The sequence below is a fragment of the Podarcis gaigeae genome (assembly GCF_964106915.1).
Source record: "Podarcis gaigeae genome assembly, chromosome: 13".
In the NCBI taxonomy this organism is placed as follows: Eukaryota; Metazoa; Chordata; class Lepidosauria; order Squamata; family Lacertidae; genus Podarcis; species Podarcis gaigeae.
This window is the reverse complement of record NC_139689.1, coordinates 53,067,862-53,088,028: the sequence shown is the minus strand read 5'-3', so window position 1 is coordinate 53,088,028 and position 20,167 is coordinate 53,067,862. Positions and strand designations below refer to the sequence as shown.

At 43.2% G+C, this 20,167-nt stretch overlaps 2 protein-coding genes across 2 annotated transcripts in view; one reads left to right on the top strand and one right to left on the bottom strand.

The window, feature by feature from the left end:
* Positions 1-2,550, top strand: part of CEP72 (centrosomal protein 72) — a 28,977-nt gene extending 26,427 nt beyond the window's left edge. Inside the window, exon 15 of the mRNA XM_083709420.1 lies at positions 197-2,550. The gene's annotated coding sequence lies outside the window, so the exon portion shown is untranslated. The remainder of the gene's footprint in view (positions 1-196) is intronic.
* A 4,952-nt stretch (positions 2,551-7,502) lies between these two features.
* The window catches only part of TPPP (tubulin polymerization promoting protein), a 51,690-nt gene continuing 39,025 nt past the window's right edge, over positions 7,503-20,167 (bottom strand). The window contains exons 3-4 of the mRNA XM_083709941.1: positions 17,902-18,052; positions 7,503-12,438 (exon numbers count right to left, since the gene is read on the bottom strand). Of these exons, the coding sequence (XP_083566067.1) occupies positions 12,244-12,438; positions 17,902-18,052 (346 nt within the window). The 3' untranslated portion in view covers positions 7,503-12,243. The remainder of the gene's footprint in view (positions 12,439-17,901; positions 18,053-20,167) is intronic.

The following is a 20,167-nucleotide window of genomic DNA, read 5'->3' as shown; positions in this document are numbered from 1 at the left end:
TGATCGCTGTAGGGTGGCATCCAGAGCCACATAGTTGCTGCCTCAAATTCCTTTGGTACTACTTTTGAACAAAAAGCATCTCCTATGGTAATATGTTCCCTGCTGAAACACCTTCCTTTTCACAGTCAGATGGGCGGGGTACAAATAAAATAATAATAATAATAATAATAATAATACTGTTGTTGTTATATTCCAGAACATTTGGCTGTGCAGTGTTTGCACATGTGTGTGTTTTAAAATGAAACCATGCAATATATGCTTTTCCTACTCAAGAAATGTAAGTGGACAGATAAAAAGCCTCTCTAAATGCACTTAATTTTAAAACTTCCAACAATTTTTTTTTATCTTGTTTTCCAGATAAGACATTCTAATTGAATCATAGAATTGCAGAGAAAAGGGCAAATTCCATGATAGGGCTCCTTATGAAATGAATTGAAAATAAAACTGCCACTATCATAATACCGTCATACAAATCTCTGGTGTGACCACATTTGAAGTCCTGTATACGTTTCTGGTTGCCTCACCTGCAAAAGGATATTGCAGTGTTGGGAAAAGTTCAGAAAACGGCAACCTAAATGATCAAAGATGCACGGCAACTCCCCTGCAAAGAAAGGTTGCAGCATTTGGGACACTTTAGATTAAAGTCAAGGAAGAGGTGACATGATAGAAGTGTGTGAAATTATGCCTGGCAGGGAGAAAGTGAGGAGAACAGTTTTTCCCTCCCTCTCTCCTAACACTAGACTTTGTGGGCTGCCAATGAAGCTGAATCTTGGAAGATCCAGGACAGAGAAAAGAAATGACTTCTTCATGCAGAGCACAATCAAGAGTCTGTGATGCCCACCATCAGGGATGACTTTAAGTGAACAGACAAAGTCATGGAAAGGGCAGTCAATGGCTCTGCTCTACTCCAGTTGGAGGCAACAATGCTTCCTGCTTGCTGGTTTCCCACAGGTTGGCTACTGTAAGAACAGGATCCTGGACTAAACAGGCCATTAGCTGGATCCAACAAGGCTGCTGTTATGTTTTTACAGACAATAGCAGTCTCTGTTGAGCCAGGTGGTGTGCACGTTGAGAGCAAACCCCAGTGAAGTGATCTTGCCTCTCCCCCTGCTGCCTGTGTGGAAAGGGTTTCATGGCCATAGTGAGCACCTTCTGTTCATTTTAGAAACCATTGTTTTTCAGTGTTGAAAAAGTAACTCCTAAGAGGTTTCACCAAAGGGACTTCATGCAAGGATTCCTTAATGCAGCCAGAGTTCTAATGCTCTAAGGATCTGAGTTTTAGCCCAGTAGGCAAGTTGGGTAGTATTGTATTACGTTGGTTCCATTGTAAACAGCAGGGAACTGGCTGGGTGTGAATGATGAGCGAAATGTAAGGGTGCGTGAAGTGTTCGTTGCATGCTATGTGGAGAAAGTAGGGCAAGTACTCCTTGAATGCCGTATGAGGCAGGATAAACGCAGCTGCCACCTAAACTGTACAGTTGCAAGGTATGCTAAGCTGCCTAAAAATACTCCAGTAGATGAGATCAGAAGGTGAATGGGATCTAGCAAAGGAGCTAGCCTGCGAAATCAGCTTTCAGATAATGCACTTGATCTTTTCTTCCTCTGGAGATCGGTGAAAGTTAATGACATGAGCTCCAATGCTGCTTCTCAGGTGATGGCTGCAATTAGCCACTTGTGGCCGGGGTAACTGACCACTAGCATTGTGATGTCATTATGTCGCGCAACCTGTGGCCCTCCAATGGCGACTGCAACGCCCAGCAGCCCTGGGCAGCATGGTAGATGGGGATAGTGGGAACTGCATTCCAGCAACACAGGGTAGCCACCCATGAGGAAATAGCATATGGGTGGGATGCCAGGCAATTATGAAGGGCATTCTAGTCAGTAGTGCATGTGACACAAAGCAGCTAAAAATGCTCTGACCATCAAGGTATGTTGAACAGAGCTACCCAGTCATCTGACCACATTAAGACTGTTCTCTTTGAAATTTACACATACGACACTTGCAAAAGCAAATTAAGACATTTATATTAATACATTTATTGATCACTTTACCAACTTAAGATACAATTCTATACTCTCAACAGCAATAATATATATATTACAGAAAGTTTGCTTTTAAAGAACAGCTATAAAACACTATGAAAACTGACATCTATTCTCAAGCCAAGCTTTTTACAGCACTATTAGAACAACTGATGAACTTGATTTTTTCTAATGAATGAAGAATGTTTACTTGACAGAAGCCATCAATATGGTTTTAGAAATTAGAAAGACAACTAGCAGAAGATTTCAGCATTTGGAACACTTATCACAATTTTAACATTCACACAGATAAAGTGATAACACATTTAAGTTTCTAGCATTAATAAATTGTGTAAAAATATATTGCATATATACACACACACATATATAAATTTGTTTCATTTTCCTGAAAAAGCCTAGTACAAACTAGTAGTATATAACTCACTTTCAAGTTTCTTTTAATTTACTTGTGTAAATATTTAATACTGGTATTATAAATTAATAAAAAATAAAGACCTGCAATCAGAATAGATTTTGCCTGGGCCTTACTTTCCACTGCCATCATATGGTGAAATTTCATCAGCCAATGTTAGTTCTCCAAAAAGCATTCCCCCGAGAAGAGCGGCTGCTGCTGGTGTACAAATCTAGGCAGGCTTACTCAGCAAGGCACACACCCCGTTTCATTTTGAGTGACTTCCAGAAAAAAACACGCCCTAGGGCGCCACTCTAGGTTTGACTAGTTTGTGCTGGGCTCAGAGCAGCCAAATGTTACGCCTTCTGAGATCTGAGAATACATTGTACAGGTTACCATTTCACTGGTTTTAATGCATGACGTGTCAATGAGGAAAAAGAAACAGGTGGAGTCCATGCCAGCTTTTATTATGCTGCCTAGTGTTCCGGGAGAGATAACAGCAAGTTCACCTTCTCCACCAGTAGCCAGCATATGATGCAGTTGTATCTCTAGGTAGCCAAAGGGAAGCAATAGGAAAGCAAACCGTGTATTGTTATATGCTGGGGTAGCCAGTGTGGTACCTTCAACTCCCATTAGCGTCTCCCAGCACGGCAAATGGTCAGGTTTGGGAGCTATCCAATAACCCTTCCCTGGCCATATGCCAATATTTTTTATATATATATTCAACAAAAAAGGTAAGCCAAACCTGTGTTTCCTTAAATTGTGCAAAACAAAAAAAGAGGCAACAAAACATGCTCACAGTATTAGTCAAAAATAGTTTTCAATATAAATATATAATCTTCCTCTTGTGCTTAAAGTAAGTGGAAACATTTACATTTCAGCAAGGATAAACTGATTTACTTATCCCTCTCCAGTTAACACAGCAGAGCAGGAGTTTTATAACTTGCTACCTTCCGAGAACCATCTACATCTACACCTGACACAGAAACCGAGTTTGTTGCAGAAGACACACAAGCAGCTCCTAGGAGAGAGTCCTTGCTCTTGTTGGCCCTGGCTGGCCCAGCCTCCTGCGCCCCACTAAACCAGAAGTGACCCCAAAACACACCAGTTTCCCTTATGTGAAGCTATGAATTGAGGGAGAAAGATGGCTATTGGAAGACAATGGTTAGGATCCAGTCTGAGGCTGTTACACTTATTTCAGTGGCACCAAAGTTCACCTAAATGCAGCTGCAAATTTATGCACACTTAACTAGGTGTACATCTGATAAAATTGAATGGGGTTAACTCCCAAGTAGACATTATTTAGGAGTAAGTCCCATTTAACTCAACAAGGCCTACGTTGGAGGAGACGTGTAGGAATGCATGGTTATTCTAGATATAACCCAGAAGCGTGGATCTGTCCCTGTAGGTTCTCCAGATGTTGTGGACTATAACTTTAGAAGTACCATGCTGCCCTGGGCTGATGGGAATTGAAGTTCAGAACATCTGAAGAGCACAGGGTTTGCGAAGGCTGCCGTAAGCTTTTGAGGAACATGCCCCCCAACCCATGAACAAAGTTAGGGAAAAGGAGGCAGTGGTGGAACACATGTAATGGTTGACACACGTGTGTGTCACACGTGGTTGTCAAGTGTGCCTAATGCACCTTTCGCCTGCAAATATAACTGCCAAAACCTCATAGAACCACGTGATAAAGTTGGCATGTGTTAGTTGTGAAATGGCTTCCATACACCAGTCATCTAATAGCCAAATAGCATTTGCACAGTGGATGTTTAGCATAGAGGAAAAAGCAACAGCTGCATTTTGTGGTTCACATTTACCCTAATTATCAACTATACCCATATTCAATCTTTACTTTTAAAATACATACAAACCCATCTAACTTTAAAAATAACAGCTAGTTCAAGAATTTTATGAACCATGCAAGTTTCTACGCTCCTCCCTGCCAACTATTGTTTATTCATTTTAAATTTGATTTGAGTAAGTTTTGACTTGCACTGACGATTTTAAACATAACCAAGCCTTCCTTAAAAGAATGCAAAGACCGCAGCCAGAATCAGCTCCTTCCAGTGTCAAGACACTTCATAACAAAAATCATTAAGATTTTGGTCATGGAATAGTCCCCCAATCCCTGTGCCATTTCTGGAGCAGTGCTTCTGCCCTTTGCCAGTATCAGGATCTGTCCTTCACATGGATCATGCTCACACAATGCAAGCCTGAGACCACTGAAATAAATGGACATTTTGTCATATGGCTCAACTTTTGTGGAGTCTATTTAGTATATATAACCCTGAAAACCCTGAAAACGTTTGCTGTCACTTACATTTCATTTCTATGAATCCTTGCATCTTACAGACAATTCCAGGATAGACTTGAATATGTCTCCTGGTGGGAGCACAGAACCTAAACTGCAATTTCAAGTCTATCTGGCTCTTCCTCAGAACTATTTGCCACAACCAACTGGCCATAGGCAGGGAAATGACACACAAGGATTTCTAGACATCAAAATGATTGTGTGGCTGCTCTCAGAAAGATGGTTGCTGTCAGGAAGCAAAGATGGAACAGGGGTGCCAGCTCCTGAGGACCCAACCCTTTTGAGCCCCCACACTGGGTGGGTTTTTTGGGGGCAATGTTTAAAAAAGTCAGGGCCAAGCGCAGAGTGACTTCATTGGCCGGATCCTTCTCCTCCTCCAGCCACAGAGGTGAAGGTGAGGGGAAGCAGCCCCCGGGCAGTGGCAGCAGCAGCAGGAGGAGGAGCCACCAGCCATTGAAGCCACGCTGCCATCGCTTTTAGCTCCACACCTGGCTCTTCCCAATGTCCTGATGGCAGGACGTTGCACGTGTGATGTTGCATGCGCAGCGTCAGCCCTCCCAATCTCCCTCACCACTTGGGGCTTCTGAGATGGAAGAGTTCATTCCCATGTCCAAATTGATGTGATCCATGCAGAATGGTACATTGTTCCACCACCCCTCCAACGTACAGCTCCACATTTATATCACACCAACCACGCAGTGAAACAATTACACGAACTCTTGGTCATATGTCAACCAGTTCATATTCTCAGTATATTAAGCAGGTCTTGTAGATTTGCCCCCTTAAAAGCAGAACCACTGTTGTAGTTTCCCCTAGTTCTATCAATATCTGTTAGCCCATGACCCTAGATTGCTTGGAACAAAACAGCTACGGGAAGTAATTTCCCTTTTAGCAAAATATACCCTGCTTTATTCATGGATTATTGCTTCCTTATCTTTAACTTTTCATAACACTGGAGAGAACAGAAATATACTTTGGCATCTTAAAGGTGTGAAAAAAAATATCTATTCACTGTTAGGAGGAGGGGATTTTCCTAACTAATGAAGGGATTATTGTTGTTGTTGTTGTTTAGTCGTGTCCGACTCTTCATGACCCCCTGGACCAGAGCACGCCAGGCCCTCCTGTCTTCCACTGCTTCCTGCAGTTTGGTCAAACTCATGCTGGTAGCTTCGAGAACACTGTCCAACCATCTCGTCCTCTGTCACCCCCTTCTCCTTGTGCCCTCCATCTTTCCCAGCATCAGGGTCTTTTCCAGGGAGTCTTCTCTTCTCATGAGGTGGCCAAAGTCTTGGAGCCTCAGCTTCAGGATCTGTCCTTCCAGTGAGCACTCAGGGCTGATTTCCTTAATAATGGATAGGTTTGATCTTCTTGCAGTCCATGGGACTCTCAAGAGTCTCATCCAGCACCATAATTCAAAAGCATCAATTCTTTGGCGATCAGTCTTCTTTATGGTCCAGTTTCTAAAAGGTGTTAACTCAAGCCTCCATCTGTAGTAGAGATATTGTGAATATCCATTCCTGCTTCGTTTGTGAAACCGACTTGCTGGCTGTTGTGGATAAGTGTCCTAACATACAGTAGGTATCATGGGAACCTCTTTTGCTCTCACATATACACCAAAGTGGTGACTTGTGTGAACAGTTAAGCTAACTATTGGGGGATAAGGTGTACATAGTGGGCAACAATCAATCTGATCTATATTCTCTTGCTTAGATAAATGTTAATGCTTTTAAATGGGCAGCGTGACGCAAATTTAAGTCACTTATGCACGCAAGGTTTGGTGGGATAGGAGAGCTGGGGGAAAATTCACACCTGACAACTAACGCACCCTTTGGGTTTCAGACAGTACATGGGTTGACAAGTCCCAAAAGTCAGGACAAAAATTTTCATGGCCCTCTAGTGGCTATGGTGGCTCATTTACCAGAAGTAATGTATTCATGTTAAATCTGAAAGTATATACTCAATTCTGACCAAATTAAGCCTCCTAGAGCAAAATATACATCAGGCGGCTTAGTTTGGTCAGAATTTAGACTGTCTACCCATGTACTGTCTGAAACCAAAGGGGTGCATTGGTTGCCAGATGTGAAATATATTGGCATTGTTTTCAGCTCTCCTACCCCGCCAAGTAAGATACTGATTTGGATCAGAATTTAAAACATACAAATACTGGTTTAGAAAGTAGCTCAGTTTGAAATCCTAAATATGCCTAGCTAGTAAGGTCCTCTGGGCATTTAGTTATTCACTTTGAGATGCCACCTGAACAACAATACATAGTCAGAAAACAGAGGGAGAAAAGGTCTTTTGGACTTCCAGTGAACTAAACGTGCAAGTCAAGTACAGTGTACTCTACTCTCATTTTTAACCAAATGGTGATCTAAGGAGGGATAGACTATGACAAGCCACTTACATGTAACTAAGATCTGTTCTAGGTAGTCCACCGATGTTTTAAACATTTATCACCCATACGCAAGTATTGCCAATTGCAGGCACACAGATACATCTTGGCTCCCACGACTGAGTAGCTAACAATGAACACTAAAAGTTCGCAATGCAAGCCTAACATACAAAAAGGGGTGACTGCTTGGGATAACCATGATGACAGTTTGCACATTTTCCTCCTTTTTGTGAAGTTTGAGACAGTGGCTTCTAAACCAATAGTGGCAGAACCTATCTATAGGCATGAAACACTCACAAGTGTCCCTCGCAGCTGCACATGTAAGGCATAGGGAGACTTGAAGCAAGACACACTGTAGAGTACACTCAGGCACAAAGAGTTGAAAGTTTATTCCATAACAATATCCCACAAAGTAAACGGGAATTTCAAAAATTTCTGATTTAAGATACAGTAAGCCCACAACTTACACAGGGGATACGTTCTGGGGATCACGCCTAAAGACAAAATCTCTTACAGTCAAAACCCATTGATGGCTGGGATTGCCAAAGTCATTTTTCCTGGATCCTCACCCCCTTTTATTTATTCATTTTTGGCCATGCGTGTAAAGTTGAATGCACACAAGTTAAATGTGCCTAAGTTGTGGCTTACTGTATGTTGGGGGACGGGGTCAAACAGCACATGATGCTACTCCCTGGGGAAGCCCAAGGGCACCCCACACTGCTGGAAACTGAGACAGGAAGAATAGTTTTATGTTTGGGAGACTTCAAAGTCATTTGCAAAGTAATCTCGTTTGGGAGGCTTAAGAATAAACTATATATACACACAAAAACAAAAGCATAGCTAAGCATCCCCCCTATAGAGGAAGCTAAAGCTTGGGATAGCATCTGCTGTGCACATTTAAAAAGATGCAAGTTTGTTTCTTGGCATCTCCTTCTAAGAGGATCTTTGGGCAACGGTAGAAAATGCCACTTTCTGCCCGAGAGCTTACAGAGCTGCCTCTCCCTCAGGATAAGGCGACTTCATACATCAAGGTCTAAGGCAGAGTTGGTAATAAAAAGCTCCATTCTGGGCAGGGGCAGCTGGCCTGAGGCAAAACAGGAAGGGGCCACCCGGCTGGGTTGTGTGGCGGCATCCACAAAGCGGCGGCAAGAACGGGGGGTTCCAGCAAGATCTTGCAGAGCATACAAGGTCTGGTGAGATTTCTGCAAGGTCGCACTGGGAGCTGCTGCTGCTGCTGCTGCTACTGCCACTTCTCCAGCGGTGGCCGACGTGGTGGGGAGCCTATGAGGGTGCCACCTCTTGGGGTTCCGCCACCTGAGGCAGCTGCCCCAGCTTGCCTCATGGGTGGGCCGGCCCTGATCCTGGGAAGGCCTTCCCTCTTAAAGTGTCCCTGCTGCTCTTCCCTGAGTCCTGCCCTTCTGCCTGAATTGCTATGCATGGGCTTAGGAGGCCAGATAAATTGCCCACCTTATTCTAGACTTGTTTCAGATGTCAACTATACACAAAGGAAGTGAGATGGGGGGGTTGGGCGGTGCAGGTAAGTCAGATTCAGCCCACAGCTTCCAGTACAAATTCCAGTGACATGCACAGGAATGCAACGGGGGGGGGGGGGGGAGAAGATTGACTTGACTCCATAAATTGTATGTCTATAAAATTGGAAGGGAAATCCAGACATTAATCGGAAACTCATTGAGGGTCCCATATACATATGCAGCTGCACACATAGACAGCTGGGTTGCCTTCTTGGGTGAGGAATGGGCTGCATTCTGGGCACATGGAGCCTTTTCCCAGGTCTCAGCAGATAACAAGGCAGTCCCAGTGTGCATGATGCTACAAAAGTGTGCACCCTTAAGAGGCTGTATAAAACTGCACGTATGCATATTTATATATACATAATATACCCTGGAGTGATTTACACATAGCAAAAAGAACACTATGTGCTTAATGTGATTTATTCAATCAGCAAAGAATTGTAAACACATTGTGGTAGTAAAATAGCTTTTTTTAAAAAACCTACAGATACTGATCTCTATCATTTTCACATTTGGAGAACTGTTTCATATTTCCCCCTATTTATTCAAAAAGGGCCTGATGATAACCTATTCTACGGAAAGGAGATAACGAAGGCCGGCATCACTGCACGTTTACAGTATGTTTTGCACTTAAATAAATACTTAAAGGGGGCAGAAGTCACTGACAAGGAATATACAGGGATGAGGGCAGCTGATGTGAGAATATTCCAAGTACACTGCTACATGCAAACAGCGACTTAGGCTGCAATCCTATGCACGTTCACCCAGGAGCAAACCCCAAAGACACAGTGGGACTTATTTTTGAGTAGACATGAATGGAATGGTGTTATTAGGTGACTGGACTGGAGGAAGTAGTCCTGTTTTCATAAACTGTGATCTGATGCATGGACACCTAGGCCTTGCTTCTTCTGACACAGCCTCCTCCTTTAGTGGCACAGTGGTAGAAAAAGCCAACAGTTTCAGAACAAGGAATGGGGATAGGGAAAGGAAGAGAAACTGGGATGTCAGAAGAGCATGTCATTGTTTCACAAAACTGCTTGCTTTTTAGACATCCACGCTTCAGTGATAACATCTCTTGTCTTTTTGTTTTCAAATAAATGAAAAATGAAGCATGGATAAACGAAAAATGAAGCTCATTTTAAAATGAAATAAATGAAAAATGAAGCTCATTTTAAAAGTAGCTTTCCCTGGCTCTAGAAGGCCACCTGATATGTAATGCCTGCTCTAAAATCTTTTGATGAGAGTTCTGCAGTAGACTTTAGTGCTAAAGGAAGTTTCTATCAAAAACAAAACTACTATTTGCCCAGAACATGGTGGCATTATTGTTACCTTAAGCTCTGCCTTACAATGAGCAATCCGTGTTCATGGCCAATCCATGTGAGCAAATAGCTGCTAGGTTTTGGGACAAAAAATGTTTCCCGAAAAGCAAAATACACAAGAGACATGCTAGACTGGATCAACAAATCAGGTATCTTCCTGGTGTGCTTATCTGCTCATATTACATCAATGGAGTCTTTCACATCCACTGTGTTACATTAGCTGCCACTGGAGGACGTAGCTGGATTTGTTCTGAATATTCTATTTATGTAATGAAGTTCCGTGTAATAACATGGGGTTCCCCATAAGCCTAGCCTCGCTTTAAGCTTGACAAATGGGTTCCAGAGGGTCTGCATTAAAGTATTCAGTGCTCATTGTTCCATCAAAGCAAACAGCTCTATTATCAACACTCTAGACACTGAGCTTGTCCGCAGAAAGCAGATGGATATATAACTAACACCAACTATCACTATTTCAATACCAACAGGCCTGGCACACTCACAGACCCTTCCTGGCAACCACCAAAACCACCATCCTGCAAAAACATGCCGAAAATTCTACAGACTTCCTTCTTCCCAAACCTGACATTTCAATATGTCAAAGAACAAAGGTTCCAGGCATACAACGGCAGTGCTTGACAACATTATTATTATTTTGGATTCATGCTTGTAGTGCATGCTGAAGAATGCATGGTTGTAAGTCACAATAAATACCTTCCTTAACAATGAGGATAAAGACAACTGCAAATGACAGATGGTCAGTGCTCGGACAAGGGCCAACTTCAAGGTGCTGGCCTGTGCGAAGGAACAGTCAGAGTTACTGTGAGCAAATCAGTGCATCCAACTCTTTAGCGTTTACTGGGCCTGTCAAAGAGACAGCTATTAAGAATGGCAGTAAAATTGCTCAATCTCTATTCTTCTACAGAGGAGACCTGTATTCCACAGAAAACAAGACTGAGGACTCAACTGCTGGCAAACCTCCAAGTGAAGATTACAGCTATTATTTTACTGGATTGTAAGTTCAACACAGTGTGGTATTTAGTCAATAATAAAGACAGGACACATAAAAATCACCTTATTGACTAGACAGTTACTCTTCAGCATACACGCACAGAAATCTTTCAAATAAATAAATACATTACGTATGTTGTCCTTTTTCAGGAAATATGTTAATTATATCCTTTTTCTCCCTTAAAAGAAGCAACATTTCAGCACTATTTAGACTCTGGCTCACTGGAACATGATGGTTGGTGACATCATTTGTAAAACAATGAATCTGTATTTCATCTTTTCTACCTTTGTTTTCCATCAGCAAACAATCTGACAATTAAATTATGTCTGCTTTACACTGAGTGAACAAGAAAACAACAAATTTCCTTTATTTTGGAACTATTTAACCAACATAATGAATCAAAATGTTGTTTAAGGTAGTGATCCAGACAAAGTAGATAATTTCAACTGGTAGTATTTCAAATATATATTTGGGTGGGGGTTTGAACTGCCATATTTCATGTTTGTTGCAATCTTAAAGAAATAGTAATACATAACTTCAATGACACATAGTGTTTTGGTTTCTGTGGTTTTTTTTCTTTAAAGAAAATTTGCAAAGGCCAGGAGAGAGAGCTGCAATTTCCCTTTTCTTTGAGAACAGGGACAAGTGGGGTCTCAATTTTCTACTAATGGAGGGGGAAAGTTGCTTTAAATTATTGTTTCTGCTCTTGTTCGCAAATGGTTGAAATAAATGTATTGGCTTTTACAGGATAGCACCTTTTCAAAAATAAAATAAAAGTCAATAGCCATTTAATTCCCTTCAGTTAAAGGCTGAATTCTTACGTTTGAGGTGCATCTGTTCCATATTAAGACATTGTTCAATAATAAATAATCAAATTGAGCAATTGGATTCTTTTTAGCAAAGCTACTAGCACGTGTAGCCTCCACTGTAGAAAAAAAGACAGCAGAACAAGACAGAGAATTAGGCATATAGGAATGTTTGCGATCTGCTACCAGTACAGACAAGGTGTGGTGAGAGAGCCCTTGGTGTGGTTTCTTGATCAGACTGCTCTGCTGCTTCCTTTTCACTGCCATAAAGCATGAGGAATGTAATGAAGTGGTGCTTCACTGCAAGAGTCTCAGTCGATGTCAAAAGTGGATCCTACAAGACAGCTTTCCAACATAGTCTTTTTGGCATTTACAGCAACAGGTGAGGCTCGTCTTGCTCACCCCTCACAGGTGAAGCTTCGGGCTTTGAACCTTCAGGCTTACTTGCTTCCTTGCACTTTCTGATCGTATGTGCCAGCATGCTTATACCCAGATACATAGCCAGACGTATCCACCAGATCTTCACGTCCTGCTTTGCCTTTGCCTTTCCCAGTGGGATCAAATCTCTCTTTATGCGAACCAGTGAAACGTGTTGTGTCTGTAAGCCGTGAGACAGTCGGAGATGAAATGGCTTTCTATTAATGGGGAGAGAGAAAGACAGACAGAAGAGAGCATTAACAATGTAAATAACACACAAACGCATGCATGAATATATATGTAAATCAAGGTACTATAACTTCACGGTCCTGAGGACCTCTGTTCTGCTTTGCTCGTTCCTTGCAGACCATCAACCATGACTGGCTCATGGATTTTGGCTACCCTAAACAAGACAGGATGGGGGTTTTTAATGCTTGGTCAATAACTGGGATCAAATGAACCCTCACAGTTTTATTCAAATCTTCTATAGCTCCATGCTCCAGCAGTTCCTCAAGCATAATGAGATGTGAATTGCCATGTGATGTTTCAGCCGTCCTCCTAAATCTGGTGGTGGTGGGGAAATTATGTTTATATTCATAAATTTTGGGGGAGAGTAAATTCTATCCCTGGTCTACATGAGAACTTCTAAAACATATGATCAAATGGCAGTCAGCAGTTTTGCTGGTGCTTTCAAATACAGTGGGCAGTGCTTCTTGAAATGCCCACGTTGTTTGACAGCTGAACCACCCGTGATGTAAACATCCCAAGAGATTTAGCTCCTTAGAAGACCTGTGCCTAGAATCAATAGAACTCTGGGATGAGTTTGGAAACATAAACCAGCTTGCACCAAGAAATGGGTCAGGTGTCCTCTCTGTGATCAAAGCATAGGCAGAAAACTACAGCAGTGGTGCTTACCTTTAAAACCCTACTCAGCCTAATACCTGGGTACCTGAAATAACAGCTGTGCCCACACTCACCTGCCCCTGTACCGAGGTCATTGTCTAAGGGTCTCCTCTAGCTCCCTCCACCACCCAAGGCAAGGTGACCAGAGACAGAGAGCTTTGTCAGTGGTGGCACCCCAAACTAGAGGGCCTGGGAAAATAAACACACATTTGCCAGATGCTGAACAGTTAACATTGTTGGCACCAGGCAAATGCATTTTTATCTGCACAGGCTTTTGAATATGTTTTAATGTAATAATCGTTTTTAATGTTTATGTTTTATTTATGTCTTATCTTTCTTTTGTAAAGTGCCCTGGACACCCTGAAAAAGAGTACTGTAAAAATCTTGACATTGTTCTTGTAAGTGTTGTGTTCTTTACACTTTGAGGTATTCTTGACCTCTTGGCAACTATGTTGGAAAGCTCTCAACCCAATTTTAATTTATTCACCTTTACTTCCAAATGATGTCATCCTTGGGAATTTTTATTTTTGTGACTTTATTTGGAGAATTACAACAACAAAAAATAGATTGATACAACAAATTATGCAATCAATCCAAATGTGTTTTTTAAAAAATACATAGTGTCATCTATGTAGCATAAAAGGAGTGATGAGATCTCTGTCTGAAAGGTCTTATCTAAAAATAGACAGAAAGGAAAGTGGGAGATGGAATTGTGTGAATAATATATTATTATTTCAGCGACGGCAACAGGTTTAATTACAGTAGGATATTAGGACTGGACTTTAATGTTGACAGAGTTGCTTCTACATCACTACAGAGGATTGTGGGACACATTCTCGGTTCACAGGGAGAGCTGGCCACGTCTAAGCATGAATGTTTGGACAAGGAAACTACTTCCAGCTTGATAGCTAGACCTTAACCATCCTGCCCTAGGGGGAAGACTAACCTTCCTGAAGGGCTGGCCCAGAACGTTTTGCTGCTTGAGGCAAACCCCACTGCCACTGCACTCCACTGCAAGCATGCGCTGCTGCCTCCTCCTCCACGGAGACACCATGCTGCTGCCATGCCCCTGCCTCCTTCACAATGGGTGTGCCCTGCCACCAGGCGCACACACCCTTGCCACTGCCACAGGGGATGGCTTTGGTATGCCCACAGAGGAGTAGGTGGTGGAGGTGTGGCAGCAGAGATGGAAGCACAGTTGCACAGGCAGAGGAGTCAGCAAAGCGGCATGCTCCTTGGGCCCAGGTCTGCCGCCCGAGGTCTCTGCCTCACCTTGCCTCATGGGTGGGTCAGCCCTGCCTACCTCCTGTGTGGTACAGCAGGCCTTGCCACAGCACTTTCTTACTATCTAACCATCATATAGGAGGCCACTTCAAAGGTTTTTGAATTAAAGCACAGCATTTGTCTTCAGTGCATTTATGGGCGGTGACCATGCACACAGTCCAATATGGCCAGGTTGGCCCCCCCCACTACAGCTTTCAATACTGAAAAAGAAAGTCATTATTTGGGTTTAAAATAATTAATTTATTTAAAAAAACTAAAACAATTTGCCCCTTCAGCATGTGGCAGAAATTTAAAAGGGATATCTGATACTTGAGCAAATGCTATTATTTTCACTGTGGACTGGTGCCAGTAGAAATTTTGCCAGTGCCGAGAAAACAGTAAGTGATGCAGGACCGACCTAGCCATGAGGCAAGGTGAGGCAAATGCCTTAGGAGGCAGGATCCATGGGGCAGCAGATCCCATATATAGATCTTTAGCCCCCCCTTGTTCCCGATGTAGGATCTTCACTCATCCCTTCTTGCCCGGCCAGGGGAGGAAGCACCATTTTGTGGTTTGCCTCAGGTGCCAAAATGTCTTGGGCTTGCCCTAAAGACTGGGAATTCCTTCCAAATTGCTCCTAAGTGAGTAAACATTGGGCTTTCCAAAGTCCAGCCAAAGGCATGATGGAACACTGCCACGTCCTTTTTCAAAGCTGGTGGCTGCAAGCCTTCCTGGTCACCTCTTAGCACAAATCATTCTGGGAGACAGGATGATTGAACATTCTGCCTCTAAAGGCATCTACTTCAAAAGAAAAATGGAATTTGAGCTAGGAAAATCCATGGCTCTGCTGGACGTGCTCAAAAGAACCTTGGAGATAACAATTCAAATGGCGTAAGAGTTTCCATTCCTTTCTTTTTCACCGCTCATTGTGGATGCTGTGAAATTTATAGGTTGGATGGAAGAGTTCAAGTGCCAGCTGTTCTAAACTTGATTAATGTCCACCATGCTTTACATATATATCAACCAAGGCATCAAAGAAACAGCAAAGGTCTCCGATACAAGAGTGGGGTCAGCCTTTAAGAAACCACAGATTCAGTTCTTTGCCGTTTTCCTAATCCATAGCAATCAACCATGTACATGTCACATTATTCTTAAGTCAAATCTCAGCTTGTCCGGTAGCTGTGCAGTCAGAGGCCTCTGGTGGGAGTGCCTGCTTCACAGAAAACACTGTTCAAGATTGCATTTTGAATTTGGGGCACCTTTGTGTACACATCACGCTTTGAAGTCCACAGGTCCTAAGAGGCATTGACCACATTACATGAGTTAAAGGTAAAGGTAAAGGTACCCCTGCCCGTACGGGCCAGTCTTGACAGACTCTGGGGTTGGTGCGCCCATCTCACTCAAGAGGCCGGGGGCCAGCGCTGTCCGGAGACACTTCCGGGTCACATGGCCAGTGTGACATCGCTGCTCTGGCGAGCCAGCGCAGCACACGGAAACGCCGTTTACCTTCCCACCAGTAAGCGGTCCCTATTTATCTACTCGCACCCGGGGGTGCTTTCGAACTGCTAGGTTGGCAGGCGCTGGGACCGAGCAGCGGGAGCGCACCCCGCCGCGGGGATTCGAACCGCCGACCTTTCGATCAGCAAGCCCTAGGCGCTGAGGCTTTTACCCACAGCGCCACCCACGTCCCTTGAGTTAGGGGGATTCTATTCCCAGGCACTGGAACAGGTTGACCTCCTTCATTGATCAATCTTAGGTTTTCATCATATTAAGTTCCACTGAGGTAAGGAGCAGAGCGTGGCCCTCCAGCTCAGCCATCACCTCAGCAAACTTCTCAGCTTCAGTTCAATTTCTATAAAGTGCCATGGGTCTTGAACCAGGAATAATGGCACAGCTTTCTCCCAGTAGCGGATGGGGGTGGGTGGGTGGGCTGCCATGGCTTACCTAACCTCCAGTTGGTTGCTACCACTTAGCAGGAGATGGAGTCAGTGGTGACATCAGTGCTCAGCTCGGCTGGCATATTTGTACTGTGCCAACCTTTCTCCTCATCTACCGCCTGGTATGTCGCAGAAACACAACTGACCAGAGGTCAGGTGAGCAGTGGCAACCCACTGCTGCTTACTCCCCACACCATCATGGTATTTGGTAAGTGAGCCTTTGGTGCCCTTAAACCCATAATATTGTTGATAAAGCTAGTGTGAAAGAGGTAGTGCCACTGCTTACTTGGCAATGCCATGGGCTGGCGATGGCTCGCCTTGCTCTGTTAATCTTCAGAATTAGCCCTGGATTTTGAGAGTAGAAGCAAGCAACTCATTTCCACAGTTAGGACTGGGCTGCAGTTTGGTGATCAAATACCCAGGGTGGCTTAGAATGCACCAGAATGTGCAGCCTTTTTTTTTTGGGGGGGGGGGGAGATAGGTCAGCAAAGAAAGCCACAGTGATTGCCCCTTCGTACTTATATACAGTGGGGTACATGGAATTTGCCCCATCTTGGAAAGAGTTCAAAGTTCTCACTTTCCATTTAGCTGTATGTTGATGAGAACTATGCAGACTACAGCAAAATTCTTTATACACGTGGCAAAGGGAAACTAAATGGCTGAAGTATTGTTCTAAAAAAAGGAATGATCATCTGACTAAGCTTGGGCAGCTCGATCCTTCCAAATCCAACTATTTGGAGACTGCACCATGCTCCCCTTGACATCACTGACAGCCTATACACACACACACACACACACACACACACGTCACTAAGCTTGGAGTAGAATAGGAAAGATGCAAGAGTGAAAGAGCCGATTTTATTCTCGCTGAAGACAGTCAGAAGCTGGCTTCATCCATTTCCACCCTTGCATCATTCACCCATTTAGCCACAATTCTAGATTGAGCCATGTTGGTCTGACGCATTTTTTTTTTTTAATTGTGACTTCTGTTTCAGTGTATCTGAAGAAGTGTGCATGCACACAAAAGCTTATACCCAGAACAAACTTAGTTGGTCTCTAAGGTGCTACTGGACTTTTTTTATTATTATTTCATTTAGCCACATGATGTGGGGGGTGGGGTGGGGGTGATATTTGCTGGTACAGTGGGAGCCACACAATGCCCTGGTGCAGAGTGAAGGCTGCTATCTTTGTTCTGAACTGTTCCATGGCTCATATGCAAGTGGCATGTTATCAAAGTCCTACAACCCAGAAAACCCACATTCTGAGAATTATGCAGTAGGAAAGACAGAATTTCTGCATTTTGTTTTGCACATTTTAACTGAAAACAAGTTTCTAGCAGAAATCAAAATCTTTAAGCATTAGGTGAACAGGAATATTGGTCATTAGGATACAACTCTTATGGAATGTTCTGGCTTCGCAAAAGCTGCCACCGAGAACATTAGAGTGAAACCAGATGAGCATCCTGCTGGGTTGATCAAAACTTCAGGACTCTTCTTGTGAGAGGAAATGAGAAGTCTATGATTTGAAGAGAGGCCTTAGAAAAGAATGTCAGAGTTACTGAGCATCAGGGTCCCATACCGTGACTCCAGCTATGACGGGGGCTTTCCCTTCAATGAGCTTGTGCATTTCTTGCACCGCTTCCTCGTTGCTCTTGTCTTTGAAACGCTTCTTGGACAGCTCCTGAAGTGCTTCCTTGAACTGCTCAAAAGTAATTGTCCTGGATTTCCCCCTAAAGCAGACAAAACAAAAATGGGAAGACGTTACAGAAACATCTGAATGTACCTACAAGGATTACTGCACAAACAGTATTTACCATGTGGGCCACTGAATCTCCTGGTTTCCATGTCCTATGCAACTCTTAACAGAACATCTAAACTTAAGTTTCGGCTCTAAAACAGTTTTACTGTCCCCACTGGTTGCCTTCTATGCTTTGGAGAAGTCGAAGATCCATTTGATGTCAGAAAGAGAGTAGATCATGAGAGGCACCTTCCCCTTTGCTATCAATCTTTGTTATTAACAGTGTAGTGCCACTCTAGGAATACTTTGGGAAGACGTCGCTGCTCTGCTAATTTTCTCAAAACTACAGGAAGCTCTAGGTGAACATATGAGGTCTTAGTATGGGAATAGGGGCAAGGGCAAGCACACACAAACTCCACTCCACTGTCCCTCAGTCTGTGGGTTGCCCTTCAGAGGGAAAATATCAGCGCTCCAACTTCAGCTTCAAATTTGTATTCAAAAAGAACTTATTTTAGCTGTCTTAAATAGTATTACTATTTTTTCAGCTGTGCTCTTGGATCATTCTTTTATCTTAACTACGTGCATGAATATTGGCCTTGATCTAGCTAAAGGCAATCGCAGGCCTTACAGTGAAACCCTATTCTTGTCCACTGAAAAAATAAATTCCAGTGAGTTCAGTTCAATGGGGCTTACTGGTAAGAGACATAGGATTGTCACCTTGTCCAATGGAACAAGCTTGTTGCAACTTTCTTAATCCCATTGCTTTCAGTGGGACCTACAACACAATCTTATGGTGGTTTAGTTAGAATTTAGTTCTGCGATGCTCAGTTGGGGGGCTTACTATCGAAAAATGAGAAGAAGATACTTAGGCACAAGGAACTTTAGTTGAATTGGGGCAACTGGCTTTTAAGAAAGTAAAATGGCAAGATGACAGCAATAAAAGAGGGTGCCAGGAGGTCTTTTGGGGAGACTTTTGATATGCAACAGAAATGGTCATATTGAGCATTTTGTGACCATTTTTTAAGCAAACAGTCTTCACACAAAAAAAAAACCATACAGGTCACACCTTTCCCATTCTGCTGTGTTCTTAAATTACAACGCATAAGGATAATTTTTTGTTGTGTCGTCACTGACTGCCAGGTAATTTATCCACCTGGAAATCTGCCCTGAGGCTAATCAAGTATCATCCCTGTTCTTGTGCAGATGCCAAGAGATCTGTGAGGAGCAGTTAAGTCATGACCTTGGTCTTAGAGAAATGACTTCAGCAGAGGAGCTGTGCCCTAGCTCTGTGCTGCAGCTACACAACTCGCCAACTTCACAGAGGAGTTTTAAAACCCCTGCTCTTCTCACACCAAGCAGCCACACATGAGCTTGTCATACTTGTTACACATTTTATTCAGTTAATCCGTTACCAGCCACTGACACAGTTATTTTAGCTGAGTTATTACTTTAGTAATCGGTCCTCTGTATATTCTCTTCCTTGTCATTTCTCTGGTTTCAATGGCTTTTGAAAAGTATCTGAAAAATACTGCATTTCTCAGCTCAAAACTCAGGGGAAACCAGTCTGACTTACTCAACACACATGGGTTTTCTCCACCCACCCACAAACATAATGATCAGACCAGACTCATGCATAGCAAACACTAAACCAAACCATGGTTTACTGCAAATGCATGTAAACCCCTTTCCTTGGTCCTGCTGCTCCCATGCTTCCCACAGCTAAGCTGTGGTTTGGCTTACAGGCATACTGCTAAACCAATCTGTGCCATCATTAGTCCATTTTCCTGGAAACTTAAAATAGCTCCCCTCCCTCTCTCCTCTGACCCCGGAATTGGAAGTTAAAAATAATAATAATAAATACTATTGTGGGGACTTCCAAATGGTCTGACATCTCTCCTCACTCTTAGTAGGAATCTCCCTTCTCTGTAGTGGCATCTAACATGGTCACACAAATTCACAAACTGCTTCTCAGCCTTCCATGCTCTCTCCCCCCCCCCTCTATGTTGTGGAGCTAAAATCCAACTCTCCTATAGGATGTGGAACTGAAGGTGAACTGAGGACAGGCAAAGGCTGAATACTCTGTTCCAGTTCTACACTTTCAGGGATT